Source organism: Tenebrio molitor, chromosome 9 (genome assembly GCF_963966145.1).
Source record: "Tenebrio molitor chromosome 9, icTenMoli1.1, whole genome shotgun sequence".
In the NCBI taxonomy this organism is placed as follows: Eukaryota; Metazoa; Arthropoda; class Insecta; order Coleoptera; family Tenebrionidae; genus Tenebrio; species Tenebrio molitor.
Genome location: NC_091054.1, coordinates 536,344 through 558,919, shown reverse-complemented (window position 1 = coordinate 558,919; position 22,576 = coordinate 536,344). Strand labels below are relative to the sequence as shown.

Here is a 22,576-nt window from a genome sequence, read left to right as displayed (position 1 = left end):
TCTTGTCAAAAAGGTCTGCACGTGTAAGATTTTTTCACTTCTTGTAAGACAGGATGAATTTGCATTAATGCCAGGCAGATCTATATTTGTCTCTGTCAAAAAATCAACTGTTTTGTATTTTTGTACAATCTTAAAATGTCTTTGGGTTTTAGATTAAAATGTTTAAGTTGTTCAATTTCGAATCCATTCTTTATTGTTTGTAGTATTGGCTGTTCATTTAAATTTCTTCTTAAAGTTGGCATTGAAGAGTCGATTGGGATCACACCACTCGCCACTCTGCTGAGTAAAAAGACAAACAACGCAAAAAGTGAGGTTAGATTTAAGAAGCTGATCCGTGATCCGTAATCTGTGGTGCGTTCAGCGCCAACTTTGGGGAGAAATTTAAATGAACACCCGATGTAATGTATGTAATATAAACCAAACACGTGCAAAACTGAAAGAATACTATTTTCCGACATGGTTTATAGATCAAGACTTCTTGTAAAATTAAAAAATAAATAGTACGGTCCCCTATGTCTACATTCAGCTATTATAGGTACCTTTATCTTACGACAACTTCTTGCACTACTAATTTGTTGGTATTTAACACCTAAGCCGCTTTGCTTGCTTTGAGATAAGACCCGATCTACATTTATTATGACTAACTGGGTTAGGTCTTTAGCCTTTACATTGCTGTGGAGATAAAGCTTCACCGCGTCTTTGCCACGAGCTTCAGATAATTTCGTCAACACATCAAAAACCCTTCGCACCAGTTTCGCAACCATCCGGAAGCCCAACGTTCTCCGGCAAACCCACTAAACCTGCGTACAATTCCAGATCATAACGTATCTGGTAGAAAGTCCGGCAGCGTTCAGAATGCCCAACATGTCCCCGTAAACGGATAGCTCATTATAAAAGTTTCGAAACGCACACAAGTGAAAAGCCACTCCACTTATCGTGCACCGAGCCCATTAGTCCCACACCGATAAAATTACAAAAATCCTAGTCGTCGAAAGTTGAATCGTCTAAGGTGTCACAAAACGGGAAACTTCTCGGTCGGCCGAACCAACCGTGCCGTGGAAATGATATTTGGCGTGAACCGAAGCGGATATCGTCCGGTGTTAAGGTCGTCCTGAAGAGAGAGAGTATTGTCCTGCGGGTGTGACTCGCATTTGGGGGCTCGCCGAGGCCACCAGAAGGGGGGGCCAGCGAAAGTGATCCAGAACTTAAGACATGCCGGTATTGTGCTGCCAAATAGTGGCAGTTGCGTGCCGGAGGTAAGGTGCGTGGTTGTACAGTGTTGAGCCGGACTTTGAGGATTTCTAGACGTTCTCCGGAGCGGAGGGTGAGTGTTGAAAAATTGCTTGCGCAAGATAAGCGTTGCAGTCACACCTTTCCGCTTCGTTTTTTTCTCTTGCTACAGTGTGGCAATATTTACACCTATTATTACCGATTACGCATGAGAAAATATTTTTATTGCGTATTCCGAAGACATTTTTTAACCTATTCAGACTAATTTCGGCTTGAGAAATCAATTCTTTTCTCACAACTCTAGCAAAACATTATTTACTCCTGGTTTAATATTATTTAAATTTAGAAAAATTAGTAATAACGTCCCTGTAATATTAATAATAATAAATAAATAAATATTTTAATATGTAAAGGTAAACTTGCTGAAATAATGTAATTTCCTTCATATAAACATTTTTAGAACCATTATAATTGTAAAAAAAAATCTTTTTCTCATTTATTAAGTATTTTTGGATGCACGACGTGTGCATGATACCTACTATTATAATAAATTGACAGAAATTAACTTGTTTTCATATATCACTTATTTCTTTTATGTATTTTACAAATTTTTGAAAATTGAATTGAATGAAGATTAATTATTAAAATGTTTAAATTTAATATTCTATAAATAATAATTTATCATATATTTTAATTTTGAATTTTGTTGTTAATTCTACACAACTGTACTATTTTTCTTTGTAACAAGGAAAAAACTAAATAAAAAAGTACAATATAATTAAGGTTTACTTATTGATTTTTTCATTTCCTCTATTTTTCAGAATTTCAGAAATTTTTGATATTTCTTTTTCTGCTTTACATACTCATCAATTGCTACTTTTTCAACAGTTTCTTTACCTGCAAGTTTATTTAGATTTGTTTTTTCCCTTTTCTCTATTTCTTATAGTTTCAAGTTGATAAAAAAGTTCTCATCTCTTAAGTCCATTAAATACTAAAACTGAAACAAAATTTCTTAATCCAATTTTCCTTCGTTTTTAAATTTGTTCCTTCTAAGACATCATAGAGAACCAGCATGATTTACCAAATTAGAAATCTAAAGAAAAAAGCATAGTTGGCGGTAGTTCTTAAGATTTTTCTAGTACATACAAGACTTTTCGAAAATTATTTTTTCTAATTTTGACATATAAAGTGACACTTTTCAAAATTAATTGACGTTTGGAAACGTCACACTTTTCGTAACTGGTTACGAAAAGTAAAATCTTTCCTAACTGGTTAGGAAAAATTTATTGTATCGTCAATTTGACACTGTTATAATTTTTTGTTTTTAAGCAAAATAACCGTGCCTACTTACCTACTTGATATTTTAACACGATAATAATTTATTATTAATGAAATTTATTACTTCGTTTAACGTTTGAAGAAACTTTTTTTTTGTCAAAATTAGAAAAAATCTTGTATGTAACACATTAGGAAATGCAATTTTGTGTAACTCGTGTGATTTTGCGGGATCTCGCTGCGCTCGTCCCGCAAATATTCCACTCGTTACACAAAATAACGCTAAATAGCTATTTATTAAGCTGTCAAATGTCATTCAAATTTTGCCAAAATTATCTAAATGTTTTTGTTACTGTTTTTCTTCGTCTCGATGAATCTATAACTTCTCTAAAACTAAAATATTTCCAAAATGGTCCATTGATCATGATTAGTCATCATAATATAATTTTGAAGGTTTTCAATTGTTAATTTCCGACGTCCAAGAAGTGTTATGAATGATTTGTAATTTGTCTTTAATGTGCAGTTCCGTCCAATAATGTTGTCTTTAAATTGAATTAGGAAAAACAAAAAATTAAAAAAAAACAAATTTAATTAAAATACTATAAATAGAATTATAGACCATTTTCATGGGTGGTTCACGTATTCTTAGAAAAGAAAAAAAATATAGTGAATCTAAATTAAAATACAATTCTAAATTGTTGTTATTATTATTATAACTAGTGATAAAAAATATTAAAATATTAATATTTATGTAAAACACACTTCAAAAATGTGTTTTTACTACCTCAACAAAAAGTAAGCATTTGCTTTCCCATTTTAAGAACGAAAAGATAATATGCGTTTAAGAAGTGAAATAGTCAGCTTGATATTTCTTGGAAATTTATAAAAAATAATATTCCGAGGTATTTAGGTATAAGGAGATTTATAAAAAAAAACAAATTTATTTATTTGAGTTAAATCTCCAACATTATTAGAAGATAACAGATGTTTTCTTTAATCGCCATCGTTGTTTTTCCTCAAAAGCAACAACTCATATTCCAAAAATTCGTAACGCAATCGGTGCTTGGTCTAATGTTCCTAGTTAGTAGTTATTTAAATATGATCAAAGATGACAGAAAAATTTCAAAATTATCGTAATGTTCGGTATTACGTGACAATTTTTTTTTTAAATTTGAAATTAAACAATATTGTAAATCTGCAGACTAAAGTTCAAATCTATTGAAGAAAATATGAAACAATTTCATTAAAAATTAGATGTTACATTAATACCTGGAAAATACGTTTCTTAACACTCTTATTTAATTATACTTATAAAATTAATTTAATTTAGATTAATTTCCACGTACATCAAACGTGCGTGTTCAGCGCTTGCTGAACCAATAAAAAATGTTTATCGCGATAAAAACGTCCTACTACTCCTACTACTCTGCATTAGAGTAAAATGTGTATTGTGAGAATATTTTGTGTGACTCCCCATCATGGTGTGTTTGATCTGAGACAATAATATTTTTGGCGAATTCAGTTGATTTTGCGAAACCTTAAAAAATGGAGAATATTTCCGTTGCTGTCAATGTCATACTCAAAGTGCAAAAAGCGTGCCAAATCAGGAAATGATTTCGTGGTCCGATGCCCACAACCCAGAACAACATCAGACGATCGCCGATCAAAAAAAATCAAATTTTCCAAAATTTGCATTTTCAGACGCCACTCAAGGCCGCACTAATTACATCATTTCACACAATTCCGTAAATCTCCTTTAATTTACATGAAATCAACGAATCGTTCTGTTTTGTTCACATAATCTGCTCGTAATGATCCTATTGCCAAATTTGAAAGTAATTATTCACGACGCACCTGACCCACATTAACGCCTTACAATTTTTCGTTATTAAAAAATAGTGACGAAACTGTTAACAGGAGTCGGTAATTGTTGATTTATTTTTTGTGGCACGTCGGTATTTCCGTCTTAATTACGGTGATCTTCATAATAACGTGATCAAATTAGCGGCGGCAATAAATTCAAGTATTTATATTTCATTGGCTTGGAAAATTAATGTGGTTTCCACCATGAAGGTTTCGGTTTTATACATGTGTGAGTTGCGCAACACGTCCAGCGAATTTTTTTCACAAATATGTAAATTACTTTGCAACAAATTATGTAAAATGTGCAAGACGACTTCTGAACTTTACAAAAAAAAACCATTCTGGGACACACTTCGAATTTTTGTATTAATTATAGATACCAGCAAAATTGAAACGAATTAAAAATCTACTTTCTCGAGTAATGAAGCTCGATATGTCGGAAAAGTGGGTTTCACAGAACGTGGCGCGTTAACAAGGTTGCGTTGCGTTGCGTTTTTTAAATAAAGGTTACTGACGTTAGTATGAAAAAATCGACAAGTGAATTCATTCCTTAACAGATGTCTGTTACATATACAAAAGAGGGTTTATATTCATTTATCACATGATCCCTTATCAACGATTTGAATTGGCTGGAACAGGATAAACCAGAGGATATCACAAGTTCACAAGGACAATAAACAAAAGAAGCTGTCATTTTATTTTCGTCTGTTTATAAGAGTTGACAATTAAAAATGTTTCTTGAAAAAGAAAGAAACCACGGAATCATGCAGTTATCACAAAGCAAATTCGATATGGTTACGATATCTTTTGTTTGTCACCAGAAACCACATAGCCTCCAACCTAACCAAATTTATGGCAACCTAGTAACGAATATCCCTAAATACTAGGTAATTTATTTTTGACACGATTATAGTGCGAATCAAGAATTCGATATGACCTGGGTCTGCTTTAACAGCAGTGCATGGTGCTACCAATGTTTGAAAATTTATGTTGGCAATTTAGCCCAGATGTCATTACAAATTTCTGGTTTTAAGTTTTGAGTTGTCTTCCTTCGTGGTTTTTTCGTTATTCTGCAAACTCATTTTGTCTTACAAGAAGCTTCTCAGAACTCTGGGAAATTATAATATTATTTATGCAATTACAAGCGGTGGAAATTATTTATTGATTATTATTATTATCGTGATGAACTGATGATAGTTTGTTTTGGTTGATAGGTCAGATGACATTGGAGAACCGCGAGGTTCGGGAGGGTGATCGAGGTTTGAATTTCTAATCGCTTAGAGATTTTGTTGCTACGTTAGATTTTTAATCATAACTTGACTAATATTCCGTCAAAATTATAATAACAAACACCATCATAATCAGAGAATATCGGTCTTTAGTTCTTAAAGAATACATTTTTTCGATTTGAGGCTTAGTTCTCGAGCAATGGAGTGAGGAACGTAAAAATACGGCAAAATTAACGAATTTTTGGCGAGCGTCGAACAGAGATACAGCCATTTCAATTTTATTCTTCCCATAAGATGCAATGCTAATTTGAAAATTGTTTATTTTTTTACAACCAAACCGCTGCAGAAAATATTACAAAGTTTCCACCAAAAAAAAGATTTGAACATTGGCTATTTGACACGCTACGTAAGTCGAAAATTTTGGATAACGCCCTTTTGTACACGACAATTTTTGAACTTTTTTTTTTTGGAAGTTTACCTATACATGACCAATCGATTTAGCAAGGTGTCAGCTTTTTGCCATTAACTGTTCACACGACGAACTTTTTAAGCCTCCGTGTTGTTAGTCGGAAAGCCAGCGAATATTTTTGTCATTTCATTTCGAAACGAGAATTTTATGATACGTACCGTTGCAGATGTGGCAATCACGGAGGTGAGCATTTGGCAACAGTGCGTTATAACATCCCGCGACAAGAAGGAAGAGAAAATGAAACTAATTTCATCTCTAAAAAAATCATCAAAATCTTCTTGAGGATTAAGAAATAAAAACCTTCATTGACTCGACTAGTTCTTTATAAAAACAAGACACAAAACAATTTTTTTCATTTTTAATTTTACAAATTAACAGTTCATTATTTTTTTTATCAAACTGCGATTAGATTATAAAAAAAAACTTCGAATCTTGACAGACAGGATCCCAAAATTTTGGCGTTACGGTGCCAGGGTCACCTCAAATTCCTTTTCATCACCTTTTCATCGCACGCTGTTGCATTTATATGCACCGACGAATTTATCACTTCCTCCACACGCTGTAACCGCTCATTACCATAAATCTCTGGAATTTCACATTATTGTTCTTACTTATATCATTCACCATTCAAAGAAAAAAACAACATCAGAAAACAACCAATCACCTACGATTATTTTCACTTTTTACGAAAGGAAGACGTAACAGTCATCTTTATTGTGTGTCACAACAGCCGTGAAATGGATCACGTTTTTGCTGACATTTATGAACCTGACTTGACATTGCTAATAAATAACGCCATTGACTGTGTTATTAGATTATTACAGTCGGATTTTTAATTATTATAACAACTCTAATTGCGTCTATTGCGCTAAATCCACTTAGATAGTGTCAATTTATAACAAAGTATGTATAGTTACTTAATGAGGTTTGTTAATTACGGTCTGTGGATTTCCGTTTGTACACCAATATAAAACGTAACTCAAAAACGATATTTTAAATGATTTTCGAACGTTAAACATTGAGATTTCAATTAAATTTAGTTCTCACTCTTCGTGTCGAACCACCATAAACTGAACTTTAACTAAAATTACGTTTTGACATCATACTCGTGTGGTTCAATCTATGACACGACTTTGCTCTTTCATGGTCCATTGCGTTTTTTTATTTTTTATATTTAATTTCATAATTTTAAAATCTACATTAATAACAATAACAATTTTATATTTATGTACATTGATTTAAGTACCTACTTAACAATATGTTCTCTAAAAGCGTTAGCCAGGTAAGAAAACAAACGGATACAATTTTTTGACAGATGCTGACAGAATATCAAAATATGATAAATGTAAAGTACAGGTCATTAATCATAAATGATTGTAGTCCTAGTTGGCGTAAAAACTGAATGTAAAATTTATGATTGCCGCTCCATATGAAAATGATCAAAATTATGTGATTAAGTGAATACCTAGACACCGTTCACACAATTGACACTATTGACAGTTCACGCCATGTTTGTATAGAGCGGCAAAAATTTCATAACATTGACGTGGCTTGCTTCGACTTTTACAATAATTTTTAACAACCCTGTATATAAACTAAATATTTGATTAAAAAACGAATCATCAAGTAAAAAATGATCGAGTAGAGAAGTCGTATCAGTACTTCTAGATTTTGGTTTGCAATTGCCTTATTTATTATTCTTGGAGTAAATAAATCATCAATCACTTATTCAACAATGTAATGTAAAATGTTTAAATAATTACACATACGCGAACTATAATTAAAGGAATATGTCGATTACGCAAACAATTGTTTTCTTCCATATTCGTACTTGTTCAAAAAAAAAATCATTGTTTTTGCTTTTATTTTTTTTCTGCATTAACAATTGGTCGTTACAATGCATTTCGATATTGTAACTGCCACTAGATCAAAGTCCAAAAAGTGAAAGTGAATGAAAGATCGTTTCTTAATCAGATTATTGTTCGGGTTTGTTTCCAATGCCCTTAAATTAAAACGTCAAGTGAATGGAAAAGAGGTGAACATTTCCAAGCTAAGAGAGCCAAGGTAAAGAGGTGGGTTACTGCTAGGGCTGGGCAAATATGCGGAAAAATTGCAGCATCAAATAGAATAAAACAAAAGAAAAATCTTTCGAAGATCTTGTAGCATAACGGTAAAATCTGGAACAATTTCAAAGAGAAAAAACACAGAGAGGAATAAAAAGTACAATTTTGTCCAGTGGGATGTTGCAATTTCGCGTTTAGAAAAAGTAGGTACCAATAAATTGGAACCAATTAGAATTCCAATTGACCACACTTACGTCGATTTAGTTCATTGGAAAGGAAATGATTTGGAAATTTCCCGATCGAATTTCACTCGTGTGTAGAATACATAAGACCGTTTTGTGTTGTCCTTGGGTGTGTGAGTGCAGAGCCACACCCTCGAAGTAAATTAATTTAAAAAATTATCACATCTAGACCCAATCAGGTCAATGCAGAGAGTCGACGATTATATCACATGATTGATGCCGCAGTACCACCCACTTCATAAATTAAGAGATGTAAATCGACAAGGAACCGACCATTTCATAATCCAGTGAAAAATGCAACTAATTAAACCAGGCCGCCTGAATTGACAAGATCGTGTAACAAGTTGTCCAATAAACTTTCATTAGTCGACGTCTTGTAAACAAAAGACTTCCAACTTGCCGCAATCCCATTAGCCGGCTCCAACAGACATATCCTCTACCGTTTAAAAACTATTGTTACGCTACGTTGCGTCTGAATTATTGTTATGAGTCTAAAGACTGTCTTTGTTCCAACTGTCCGAGCCACCAGAGCGTCGCCTCATTTTCCAGCAGGAAACTTCAGTTTTCCAATCGAAATGTCGCAACGCGCTGACATTTGCAGGAAGTGCATCGTCGAGAGCAGCGGAACCATCATTCTCGGGTCGCAGGATTGTTTTTGAAGCGGCGCAAGCAGCAAATCCTGCTGATTCATTGTTTGTCGACCGACGAGGTGTCAAGATTTGGGGCCGAATCTCGTAGACAATAGGGCCAATGGAGTGTAGTGGAACAGTTGTCTTCTAGTGTGGAAAGTGAAGCCAAGGCCACACACAGGCGTGACAATAAACGTGCAAATTCTTCATGCGTTTATGTAACGAGATGGAGTTGTTATGGATTAGAGAACTTGTAGAGGTGCTGGGACAGGAAGAGTTGTCTGGATTGGGTGGTTGGCATTGAAGGATCGAGTGCAACACGCGACAAGAGTAGAATTGGTGGTGAATGCCGAATTTTTTGCGTTAAAAAAAAAATTGCCACGGGCGATGGTACGGTTTGGCAATGGTTTGCGTCAGGCGTGGTGGAGCAATTTTTCACCGATTGTGATTAATTAATATCTACGCTTTACGCTTTATTTGCATGTGTCTGTGATAAATACATGTTGCGACATTGTTCAGTAAAATGGGTTCCACGAAGGAGCTTTGTTTCTTCGACTTGTAAGATTCTAGATATAATTGGTATTTAATTTGAATGTTTGTGGTTTCGAAGAATATGAGGGACGTCTCTAATTCGGGAATTTTTCGGTGGTTCAAGCAGGATTTGGTAAAATGGAAAAAAGATGATGGTGTCATTTATGAAAAAAACTCTTTTAATGTAATGTGTTATCAACTTCAAACGCGAGTGTGTGGTGCGTTTATAAAAATATAATTTGTTTTCAGTTGAATACAATTATAATCTTGAAGCAGGGAAAATTGTTGTTATTATAACATAAAACCATGAAATTAATTAAAGGGCTTCAAATTAAAATTGCCCAAGATATGATAAAAAGAGTTTTGACTAGGAAAATTTTTCTCAGTTTTTTGGTGAAGAAATTTTTTTCATATTTCCATAACATGCGTAAGTCGCGTTTCTGTTTGAAGCTAAAATAGATGAAACACGTTTACAAAAGACAACGAAGAACTAAAAAAGATGAAGGAAAAATAAATTTTGTAAATGTGAATGTGATGAATCCGTTTTTATTATTCTATTTGTTGAGTTTCAACAAGTTTGGACAACACAACGGGACAACAGAATTTTTCTTAGACAACATTTTTGCAACAAATGTTAGGATTTCAATTATGAGTATCTCTAAATAATCTAAAAAACAGTAGCAAAAGTTGACGCCTTATGACAGCTCATTTTTGCTAATCATTCTTTAATTATTATACTTGTTTGACGTAATGAGATTAAGCAAACTTCAAATAATTACATATTTTTATAAACTCAAGCCTACTACTCTTACACTGTTATTTTTGTTTCTTGATAATGTGAAAACTTCCCAGACCAATTAACCTAAATAGTTCTTTTAAGACATTTTACTTATTCCCATTCACAATAATTACTCAAAGCGATTTTCTTCTCTTGTTGTTTTATTGTATGGTTCTTTTCTTATTCTCTGACAAGTGTTTTACTGTACTTTATAAGGTAATTTGAAAGATTCAGATTTGGTGAAACTAATTACATTATCTGCTGAATAGAAATAAACATGTGCAAAAAATCCAAATAAAGCTGATCTTGGTAAAAATGTGCCATATTTGTTCTAGCTGTATAATTTTCCGACTAATCAACAAAACCTGAAGAATTTCGTCAGTTCGTGTGGGAATTTTGTCACACTACAAAAACTAATTTGATGCTAAATTAATTAATTAAGAACGAGGTGAAAACTATTTTCTTCTCATAGGTTATTCATGCTTTTCTCATCTAACGCAAAGTTAATAATCATTTTATATCGAAATATTTGTTATTTGCACTTATTGTAGATATCCTGGGCTGAGAAGGCGTTGAAAACCGTCAATTGTTGTGCTTTTTTAAAGCGTAGATTAATTAGAGCATGTTGACAGCTAACCTAAAATTTAGAGCCAAAAAATCTTTCTATTTTTCTTTCTTTGTAATGTTTTACATTAAAAATAGAATAACTTAACGATTCCTATTCTCCAAGCAAATATCTAAGAGCACCCTTTGCGGAAAACAAACACGTTCAATTATGTCCCCATTAAACATAAACAAATGTCATTCGTGTCAAACGGCGGGAAATTCAAACTTTACACTGTTCTAAACGGTTTAATTTTTCCAACGCCTACTCAGCCTAGGATTTCATTTGAACGTGCGATACAATTCTACAGTACTGGTGCTAAATCGCTAAACGCTAAAATAAAAGTTATATTTAGTTCATTTCTCACGTTTCGTATATTGCAATATTTTCTTTAGAAGCAACGCATGAACCATTACATTTTCTTGAACTTTCTCAGTCTCATAATGATTTGTGATTGAATTTTTCTCGATGCTTAACATTTTGTAACGAGTGTTCAAATAAATATGTTGCCAAGCAGGCCGTGGTTTTCTCTTTTCCAAACGTAGATCGTTTCTTAATGCTTGAGATCCATAACCTCATTTTGATCATACCTTCATTTGTTGCCATAAATGACAGATACAAAATTTTCCTGTTTATTTTACGTTATTTCCCTAATTCTTTCGATGGTTCTTTTATTGTATTAGTTCATTTCTGTCAAGTCCTGCAAAAATATTCAATACTCCCAGATCAGCTTTAACAAAAAAACTGTTCAGTCGAAAAATAAACATTGTTTTGCTTACCACAAAAAAAATGAATTTGGTATAGGTACATAAACATTTCTGAGCAATCATTTGAATTGTTTTTAAGTCACAAACCGTTGCCGAAAAGACAACAATTTATTTTTCCACTAAATTTTAAACGTCTCTCGTATCTATAGTGGAGCATTAAATTAATTTGGTAATTTATCCTTTGGCAACCCATCAACTCAATTAGTCACAGCTAGTAAAACACCAAATCTGCCCAGAACATTAAATTACCACGCTCGTTACCGCTCATCGACCATTTCTTCCCAGACTAATTACACTTTTTTAAGTCAATGTCAATTCTGAAACAGATGCCACTTACACGCTATTTGTCGACATTTTACCCATTAGTTCCGTCATCTCCAGTGGCGGCTGAAGAAACGCCAAAGAGATAATTCATCGTCATTGTTTGCCATTTAATCAGCCCCACAACGTGATTTGCATGAATAAATCCGGTAAATATTACTAAAAACAATTGTGAAACCGCGTCGATAAATAATACGGACGTGGATTAGACGAATGCAAATGTGCGGAGGATTGTCAAGGACGCGGTAACAGGGTCAATTTTCCCCTTTTGAAAAAATGCGACAGGACCGTGTTTTTTTCAGTTTAGAATGTACACGTCGCGTTACGAAACTGAAACACTTTCAGTTCTCGTTTCGAGTAGTTAATGACCTCCATTCGTTATATAATGCGATGTCCCCATTGGAAATTCGCGTGAACAACAAAATTACGAATTATAATAATTATCATAAACTTGAATTGTGTTGTCATTGATTGATGGTAAACTCGTCGGTAAGACGTTGACCCAGTGATGACTTAGCTAAGTTATAATTATAATTTAAACAGGTGCACCAAGGGTAAAAATGAAACAATTTCAGTTTGTCAATCATTATCATAATTAACTTAATATGCAGATTAAGTATATGTTTCGACAAAATTCTACTAACCTCATTATCGAAATTAAGTTAACATTGCCATAAGCTTAAGAAATGCAAAATTTCTCTACATAGAATGGATTCTAGATCTACGAGTATTCCATCAATGGATGACGGAAATAAATTTCAAAAAAGTTGTGGAAGATGTTGTTTTGCCTTATTTTTCAAACAATCGTTAAAATCATATTCCGTATTATTTAAAACAACGCTGCCAAAATATCTGTAATCTGAATAATGAACAAATACATTTTTCGAAAAATGTCAACCTGGCATTTTACTTTTACTACTTAGGGAGAGAATATCATATTTCGTTCCCCAAAAGGAGGGAGGAATTGCTTACTTTCTATTGCGGTAGTAAAAAAACAACTTTAAATTTTTTTGCTTGAACCAAACACAATAACTCCTATTGACAAACAATATCTTAACGTATTGTCAGATTTAAAGAGTTGAATTGTGATCTTGTCATATTGCTCTAAAATTAACATTTCAACACGTAACAAGATGACGTTGCAAGTACGCACACTCGATTTGCCGTGGGGATTGGTCAACATTAATTACATGCTTATTTTAAGTTGATTTATATTTTATCCTTAGTTAATTTTAATATCCGCAATGACGGATTAATCCGATATGATTACCGCGGCACTGGTATCTGATAATAGAACAGCGTAATAATATATTTGAAGATTACATTAGTAGACAACTCAGCTCGAACAGGAAATTCAAAAGTCTTTATGAAAACGAAAAATGATATTTGGATAAATGAAATTGTTTAAAAATGCAATGTAAAAAACAGATATATTTTTCTGCTGGTAATAAACCCAATTACACAAAAAATAAAGAAGTCTTATTTTTATCAACTTAAACATACATATTTAAAAAAAATCTTCAGAACTCTGAAATCTCATTAGAAACAAATTTCACAAAGGTTTCCAATAAAGTGAATTTAAAAAAATATTTGCAACAACCTAATGGTGATGACAGTTGCGGTCCTGTGCTGGATGTCTTAACAAATATTTAAATTTAGTTTCATTTTAAGTTCAATAATAGGATAATAAATAATCTGTATACTTGAGGCAGACTTTTAGAGGACAATGATAATTGTATGGAGACTAGTCCGTTTTATTGTACTACTAGTAAAAATTTTAGATCATTCAAAGAGATTGTTGCTTAGCAATTTTTCGAATGGCATTGTTACAATTTTGATCAATGTCACGAGTAAAATAGCCTTAAGCAATAACTACTAGCAACTAATAGTTGAAACAAAATGAAAGAAAAAACTACATGATTATTATCATGATGGAATGTGCTATACTTTCAAAAATAATAAAAAAACATTTGTTACATCTATTTTATACGATCACTAGTCTTTCTGCATCCGGAATAAAATATCAACAAATATACTATAATATTATTTTTAGTATACTGTGCTAGTAGTAGGTGTCTACTGCCTTGACGACGAGTCCGGTAGACACATGTTAGTCCGTTTTACTTTCCACGGCGGCCGGTAGCAAATGTCAAATAATTTGTCACATTTATTGGATTTTATTTATTATAAATTAAATGTACAATTACTTATATCATTGAAATGGTTTTCTAAAGGCAAGCATTACCCTTTGATCAATCCAAACAACTTTATTTCGTATTCTCCAATTGTAGAACAACTTGTACTCTGTCAAATATCTTCCCGATGATTTTTGGAGCAATAAGTTTGATCGCGCACTATCTACCTTCTCCAAAAGATGGTCTGGGAAGAAAACTTGACTTCTGCTTCGGTTCGGTTGTGAGAATACATTTTATTAAAGGAAGTTAGCGCAAATGAAAGAAATTACATGAAAAACTTCGACAGACTGAATTTTGATGAATCGTTTGTTATCATAGTAACAAGGCATAGCAATCTTTTTCAAAGCCAAATTTTTTTATTTAAATTTCTTTTCTTTTAAATAATTGTCTTAGTATACTAAAAAATCTTGTACGTCACACGACCGGTAGACGCATTATGGCCTCGCTAGTTTACAACTCCTGTAATTCACTAGCTCGTCCATAAAAACGTTACTACCGGTCTTGTAACGTAAATAAACTGTCATAAATTCTCATTTTTCTCCTTTTATTTTTTTGGGGTTTGATGGCGAGTCTAGACAAAAATGTGGATTTTCTGTGCTTCACAGTCGCATATTTTGTGAGTTCACATATCCTGAAAGACGAAAGCAAGCTTCGTCATCGAAGAAAGATAAATCCAGGAAATCGTTTTGTTCATTGTCTTTGTTTTCATAATCTGTTGTCTGAAGATCTACATTTTATAGGAATTCAACGTCAGGTCTTTCTTAACAATTGTCCGACATGTGCTGTATAATAATTTCACTTGTCGTGAAAGTCTTCGTACAGACGTGTGAGGGTCATCAATCGTTACTTGTTTCACATTTTCAACAGTGCCAGGGGTTCGTTTCGTTGGTCTGCCACTCCCTGATTTTCTCTTACAGTTGCCGGTTGCACGGAATTATTTTATCACATAACTGAGAGTGTTTTCAAAATTTACTTCGATTACAGCAATGCCAGAGAATGCATTAATTTTTTTTTTATTAAAATATGTATTTCAAAATATTTTCAAAGTCTTCACAAAAGAGAACAAAAGAATTTTGAAATACTTTTGCAGCATACATAGTTAGGAAATATTCAAAACTCACAAAAAAATTAAAATTTGTTACATGCTGTTATTAATTTACTGTGATCATCTTAATACGAGTAAACGGTTAGCAAATCGTGTGCGTCTCATTTTGTTGCAACGAAAAAGCACGATTCACCATTGGCTCGCAGTTTAATGCTCTAATAAAATCAACACGATCATCAACAAATAATTGTTAAACGTGAAATATGTATAATACATAATTACATGATGGCTAATTACCGAAAGTCATAAAAAATCGAAAACAATAATCGAATCGGAATACAATGAAAAGCGTGCGTCAGGTGGAGATAAAATCGACAAGTTCGATCACGATTCTAGACGAATAATTATGACCTGTGTTCAGTAATTTGTGGATTATGGTGATTATGGCAACCGCAACATTTATGATTTGCAAAGAATCAACAACACCCAGTATTTACGAATTGATGCATTATTCTTGATGAACAAAGAGTGAACAACACTAGTCAAAGAAAACATGTCTGAAACAAAAATCAATGATCTTAATGATGACATAAATCTAGATTGTCTCAAAACTATGCAAATTTATAATTTTGTTTTATTGCACATAATTTATCATTATCACATTTACCTATCTTTATCATTAAAATATAATATTATAATAACATTATAATATAATCCTTTTGCAATATTTATTACTAATTCTATTTATGTAATTGCATTAATTTGTAATTATGACACTTCGATGCAACCATCCTTCTTCGTCTAACATTTATTGCTTCGATTTTTTGCAGCAATTATTTTTAAAATATGTGATGTCTTACTTTACAAGTCTAGATATCAGCACCCGTATATGGATTGGTAGTAAACAATAATTATGACCTCGAACTTCAGATAAATCAGAATATTGTTTTCATGATTCCCACATAATTGCATAGCTGTCAGTTGACTGCACAAAGAAACATTGTTCTGAAATTGAAATGTATCATTATACCTGCCAGTTCTTATTTTACCGTCAAGTCATTCAATGTCAGCAAAAAACATTTCTTTATAACATATTTAGTGTAATTCGGAATGCAAAGAAGAAAGTAATTTGCTCTCAGACTCGGATACTTTTTGGCGTTGGAACACAAATAACTATTCTTTTAATTGTTTTAACAATAAATATTTGATATTTTTGTCACAAATACTAATATTTTAAAATTAAAATGTGGAATTTGGAGAAAAATATTCATGCGTACAGACCTTCATCACGTTGAAAAAATAATTTATAAGAACGTGCTTTCTAAATGAAGCCTTGCACTTTAAATGTATTTTACCGTGTCATCTGTTAGTAGAATTCTACAAATATTAACTGTCTTCGTAACATTCAACGTTGCATTGATTTTGAAATGTATCGTACCCCCACATAAAACGATAAATATTCTTCCCGTCGTGTCAAATTTAAATAAAAATAAGAATTCAATTATATTCTTTACGCTACAATTGACAATAATTTCCCTCTATTATATATATTTTTTGCTTTAAAATACATATTTCTAATAGATTTGTTGCCTTCAAAGGCATTTATAGCTTCTCCAAGTGACTAATCTAGTCAGTTCATTTCAAGTACTTTTACAAGACCTCACATTTATTCGTGTTTAACAAAAGAGCAGTTCGGTGAAGATGCTTAGACCTCCTTTGAATAAACTTTTGAATATGGGTTAAAAAAACACCTTCTACTAGGAAATAAATGAGGTTGTGAAGATCAACCAGTTACCGACTTCTGCTCATCTCTGATAAGTATTAGAGATTCAATTAACGACAAACGACTCTGAATTTTATTCTCGTGCTCGTTTTGTCTAAAATAGAATAGGTATTCTATTGTGATTTATTCACATTTTTTGTCTAAACTTTGCAAGTTAAACGTAATACATATTTAATTTCCGACGTTCTGAATAGATTTTTTGGTAAATGTAACAATACCACTACATTACTGATAGCAAACTACAATTTACCTTGAAGTCTATTTGCAAGGTCATGGCCAATATCTGCAAACAAATAACATTTTTTATGAAAGTTTTTGCATTACAGAGCAAAATAATATGTTTTCATATTTCTCATCTTTAATTTATATTAATCTAATAACTACTTTATTTTAATACAAATTGATAATACATATTTTAATTTATTACAAAACTTAATACTTAATGGGTATGCAACTAAATAAACACCGTCACTAGAGAGCGATCGGTAGTTCTCAACAATGTCGCATGTGCGATGGTGGTGTAATGGTCAGCATAGTTGCCTTCCAAGCAGTTGATCCGGGTTCGATTCCCGGCCATCGCATTCAATTTTTTTTTCTAAACTCTACCTTTCCAGGATCATGTGGCAACACGCGACAATCTTTCTAACCGTCCTATCATCAGGCGTCTTATCTCTTGAGCTAGAAGTCGTAAACCAATGGAATCTCATCGACTTCAATTTTCCGTACGACTACAACCTAATCAAAAACTTCAGGTAGTCACCACCGCCACCACCTGAACCACCATTCTGACCGGTTGTTAATTGCAGACCCGAAACTAACGTGTTCACAGGACTGGAAGTCACCGACAACCGCATTTTTCTGGCAATACCGCGATTGTGGTCGGGAGTGCCTGCCACTCTCGCCGTCATACCTAGACACACCCCTCCGGGTTCCAGTCCACAGCTGGAAGCCTATCCCACCTGGGGGTTCCACGGCGTCGGTAGAGGGCAAAATGACAGCTGTGCTGGCCTTGCCTCGGTCTACAGGATCCGAAAGGACTCGTGCAACAGATTATGGGTAGGCGCTCTGGAATGTTTTGCAAACATCTTTTCTTCTACTGTTGGATTTCAGGTTTTGGACTCGGGAGTAAACCTGGCGCTCGAAGACTTCCAACGGATTTGTCCCCCAAAACTGGTGATTTTTGACTTGGCCACGGATCAGGCTGTCAGAACTGTCATTTTCCCCAGACAAGTTTTGCGACCCAACTCGCTCCTCACCAATTTGGTGATCGACGAAACTGTGCAAGGAAACTGTGACCACGCTTTTGTGTACATGTCGGACACCGCAGCCCCCGGTACAGACCTCATCACTGATTTATTCCAATTTTTATTTTTTTTATTTAGGGTTGGTAGTTTACGACGCCGCTCGAGATACAGCTTGGAGGCTCGTCCACCCTTCCATGTTCCCAGACCCAAATTTCTCCGACTACACTGTACAAGGAGAGCGCTTCACCCTCATGGATGGGGTTGTAGGTCTCACCCTGTCCCCAAAACTTGCCACCTTGTACTTCCAACCGCTTGCTACCAACAGGTGACGTATACAGTGTTGCCTACCCTACCACTTTAACTGTCAAAATTTTAGACTGTTTAGCATTCCCACTTCAGCGCTGCGCAAAGGACCTTTAGGGCAAGACGAAGAATTACCAATCACTCTAGTCGGCAAAAAATCGTCGCAAGGACTAGGTTTAGCTTTGGATCCTCGTGACGACACCATTTTCTTCAGTCCTGTGAGTGAGACGTCTATTGCTGCCTGGAACCCGGTTACCAACAACCAAAAGTACGCTTCGTGTGTGTGTTGTTGTTTTTTATAATGTACATTCTGGTTTAACAGATTGATCGCTTACGACCCGCAACAACTCCAATTCGCGGCTGAATTGAGATGGCGCGACGAGGACAACTCCATCTGGTTGTTGAGCACCAGGTTCCAGAAGTTCTTCAGGAGAACGGTCGGGCCTCATGAGGTCAATCTCAGGATAATTCGTATCGGTACCTCGCCCAATGTAGCGACAGGACTGAATAACAATCTGTATTATAAGTGAACGTCAATGGGTTTGCTTGGATCGCGAAATTTCTAAACTAAATTATTCCTAGATAGATATATTTATTTTTTTACTCATTGTAAATTCCTATTTTTTGTCTAGCAATAAAGAAGTTGTAAATACGTTTTTTTGAGGTCATAGAAATTTTATTTTTGGTTGTACAATAAATATGACGAATGAATGTGCATTAATAAAGACATTGTTCCTAAATTGGGCTTTAGTTTAGTATTTATTCCTTAAAAAATTATATGAAGGTGTTCGTAATCGTAACCTTTAAGAAGGTAACAACTGAACGTGAATGTGGCAAGATGAGTCATATAATAAAATACCTAAAGAGCTAGATTAGAAATCCATGAGTTTGATACATTTGATCAGTTTTGGTTGTGACAACAACGAACAAAAAATCGCAACGGAACAGGTCATAACAGCAACACGATCAAAACTAATAACTTTTAAAACCAGAGAAACGCAAGACAAAGCTCTAAAAATGAAAAATCGCAAATCTAAATGCTTGACACTTGACAGCACTGACAATTTCAAATTTGAAATGTCATATAATTTATTTTTCGCGTGGGTTTCATAACAACCAATAAGAATTAGTGGCGCGAATGTTTCAAGATATTACCAACACAATCTATGATACTTTGTTAATATTTTAATGTTATGGTTTGGGGATTTTTTTTATCTAAGGATATTTAAAAAACTGCATTCTATCAGTGGACGTAGATGTGTTTTATTCCAAGTTTAACACCTACATATCTGAGTAGTTTATAAAAGTCAAACTTATGTTGTTGAGTTTAGAAGAAAAAGAAGGGTGAATTTGATAGGGAATATTTGATTTATAAATAAATATCACATAGTTTCCCTTTCTTGTCTAGAAAATCTCACCGAGAACATTAAATCTTCGGTTGGACTCAGAGGTCTATTTTGTAAAATGTAGATAAAATAACGATATCTCTATTTAGCGACAACACTTCGGAGAGTAATATCGACAGTTAACGATTTTACCCGAAAACTGTATTTTGTAATAAATATCGTTACAAAAATGTCTTGGATTAAAATATAACGATTAATCTTTAATTTTATGTTAAGTAATATTATTCGAACCTAACGTCACTCATTACAATAACCAATTGCAATTGCTCGGTGCCAGCGATGCAAATTTTAAAAGTTGGCTTTGACGTCATTTGAAAAATTATTTATGTGATATGATATCACAAATTTTATTTTTAGATTTTTTAACTAAAATGTATTCGCCACTATTAGATAAGGTTATTTTGCAACCTCTGGGCAGAGACTTTTTAAAGTATCAGACCTGCGTTCTAACTCAGCCAAAATTTCAGCAAAAACTTGCCTTTCCATTCTTTGGGCAGTTGTATACCTACCTACCTACTTCATCGAAAGCATGAAGAGAATAGAATGCGTCAATAAATAATAATAACGATATCGTTCGAGAACAACGAGTGGTCAAGGGGCCCTCGTTTATTAACGACATATTTTTAACGACAAATCGTTCAACAACGACTCGAAAATGTTTACAAAATACGGTTACAGGAATGTAGTTATTTTAACGATTATTATCGATCATTAACGATGTCGTTACAGCTTATAAAATAGATTAGGCAACCAATTAATCGCATTGGGCCGTATAACGACACCGTTATTAAAGTTGCCTATAACTAAAGTTGTGATTAAAATAAACATAAAACGATATAGATTTATGCAATTATAACCTGCTAGAAAGAGATGAATGCGTCACCATCGTAATTAGAGTCATGACTAAATTTAATAGGGTATCGTGATACGGCCCATCGTGTTTTTTTATACATAGCATAAGTACCCTATGTACTGTACGTCGTAAATTATAAATGATAATCTTTATTTCTATTTAAATTTATTTTGTCACATTTGACAGATCGTTGGACAATGAAACTTTTTGTTGAAAGTCTGAGATGGTATTGGGTAGATATAAGATTCGTCGAAACGGTTGAAATTCGCATATCATGAGAGAAAAAAACGAGTCAATCAAAGAGAAGCGACGTCGACATACGAGTCATGACGTTATTGTAGCACGCTTTACACAGAGATGTATTTAGTAATGAATTATTTAAAATTGTCTTACAATAGTTAGGCATGTAAAATAGTTATGTACAATTGTACATACGCGTCTGTTGTTAAATTTGTAATAACAATAATAACACTCGGTTAGTTAAACTGTTAATGCCCAGCAAGGACCATTTTTCTATTGTTCTTCACTATAATGTATTCACTTACTAAAATCCTTATTATTAAAAAAGAACAACACTTGAACAATAATTTAATAAGATCAAAAAAATAGGACACTGAATATAAATTAGTCCGTCTCTGCATGACAAGAATGCAGGTGTTCTTTATCTTTATATGCGAATTTCGACCCTTTCGGCGAATCTTACGTCTGCCTGTTCCATCTTGCTAGTTCGTTATTCATAAAAACGGTGACCCAAATTTATACCTTAAACTGTAAAATTTACACAATTTTCTAGTAATTGAGTTCGGTATTTGTAATTGAATGGTTTTTCCACATGAACTGACAAAACAAGCAATTTCATCGTATTATTAGGTACACTTAAAAAATAAACAAATCAAGTGACACAAAAAGAACGTTTTAGATTTTATAGCGATACATATTGACATAATGTTGGACGTTTAATAATAAAACATAAATGTGTGACGAAGGCTATTGAGAAAATAGAAGAAAAGCAAACATTACCGAACCCACAAAAGAATTCTACGAAGCAAAAGACCGTCTAGGTAGTTGTTAGTCCATTAGTAAGATACCTACTGAAAAAAAATGTAAATGATTATTTAACATCACATTTTTTAACAAAAAAATTGGATTTAGGCAACTACAAGCTTCATCTTCTCCTGTGCCACTCTTTGACACAGTAACCTTGAAAACTCTGTCAACTCATTAGTCACGAGCATTACTTTGCAAATGTTGTAGATTTTCCTGATTACGTTTTACGTCGGTCACTAAATGCGTCACATTTATTTTGGAAAAAATACCCTTTCTTTTAATGGCAAAAATGCGAGCGGATTTTCTCTGATGCATAAAATACGCATAATTCATAAATCGCAATCTCACGTTGCCAAAGGCGATGTCGAGGTTTTCACTATTTACCACAAGGAACGAGCTTGAAAAGTATGTATGTACGAAAAAACATAAATAAAGAGAGCAGGCCGTGACATGTGCTGTCGAGCGTCAACATTGTGTCGCTAATTGATGACATGCTGACAATTAAACATCATGCTTGTCAGAAACGGAACTAGAAGTATTCATTTTAGCAATTCTACACCAATTTGATCAAATTTCGAAAGCAGAAATGTAAGTTCACGGTTGTGTCAACTGTGTTGCAATTTTTTGTGAAAATCGGTGATGCACTTAAATCTATTTTTCTACTAATGTAGTAGAACGCATTTCCTCACTCATTTTTAA

At 33.6% G+C, this 22,576-nt stretch overlaps 1 protein-coding gene and 1 non-coding gene across 2 annotated transcripts; both read left to right on the top strand.

Moving 5' to 3' along the window:
• Positions 1 to 1,173: 1,173 nt before the first annotated feature.
• yellow-e (L-dopachrome tautomerase yellow-e) lies at positions 1,174 to 19,311 on the top strand. The gene is made up of 7 exons (XM_069057416.1): positions 1,174 to 1,324; positions 17,639 to 17,776; positions 17,831 to 18,080; positions 18,135 to 18,357; positions 18,407 to 18,593; positions 18,645 to 18,839; positions 18,894 to 19,311. Exons 2-7 carry the CDS (start codon positions 17,643 to 17,645, stop codon positions 19,099 to 19,101), a joined length of 1,197 nt encoding a protein of 398 aa, XP_068913517.1. The 5' UTR covers positions 1,174 to 1,324; positions 17,639 to 17,642; the 3' UTR covers positions 19,102 to 19,311.
• On the top strand, positions 17,534 to 17,605 carry TRNAG-UCC (transfer RNA glycine (anticodon UCC)). Its single transcript has one exon. It is a non-coding gene; the product is annotated as a tRNA-Gly (tRNA).
• Positions 19,312 to 22,576: the final 3,265 nt, after the last annotated feature.

Excerpts from the sequence above, each read along its gene's own strand:
- yellow-e (XM_069057416.1), top strand. The coding sequence starts at position 17,643 with ATGTGGCAACACGCGACAATCTTTCTAACCGTCCTATCATCAGGCGTC. Across the intron at positions 17,777-17,830 it reads AACCTAATCAAAAACTTCAG|ACCCGAAACTAACGTGTTCA; the intron begins GTAGTCACCACC and ends TGTTAATTGCAG. Across the intron at positions 18,081-18,134 it reads ACTCGTGCAACAGATTATGG|GTTTTGGACTCGGGAGTAAA; the intron begins GTAGGCGCTCTG and ends GTTGGATTTCAG.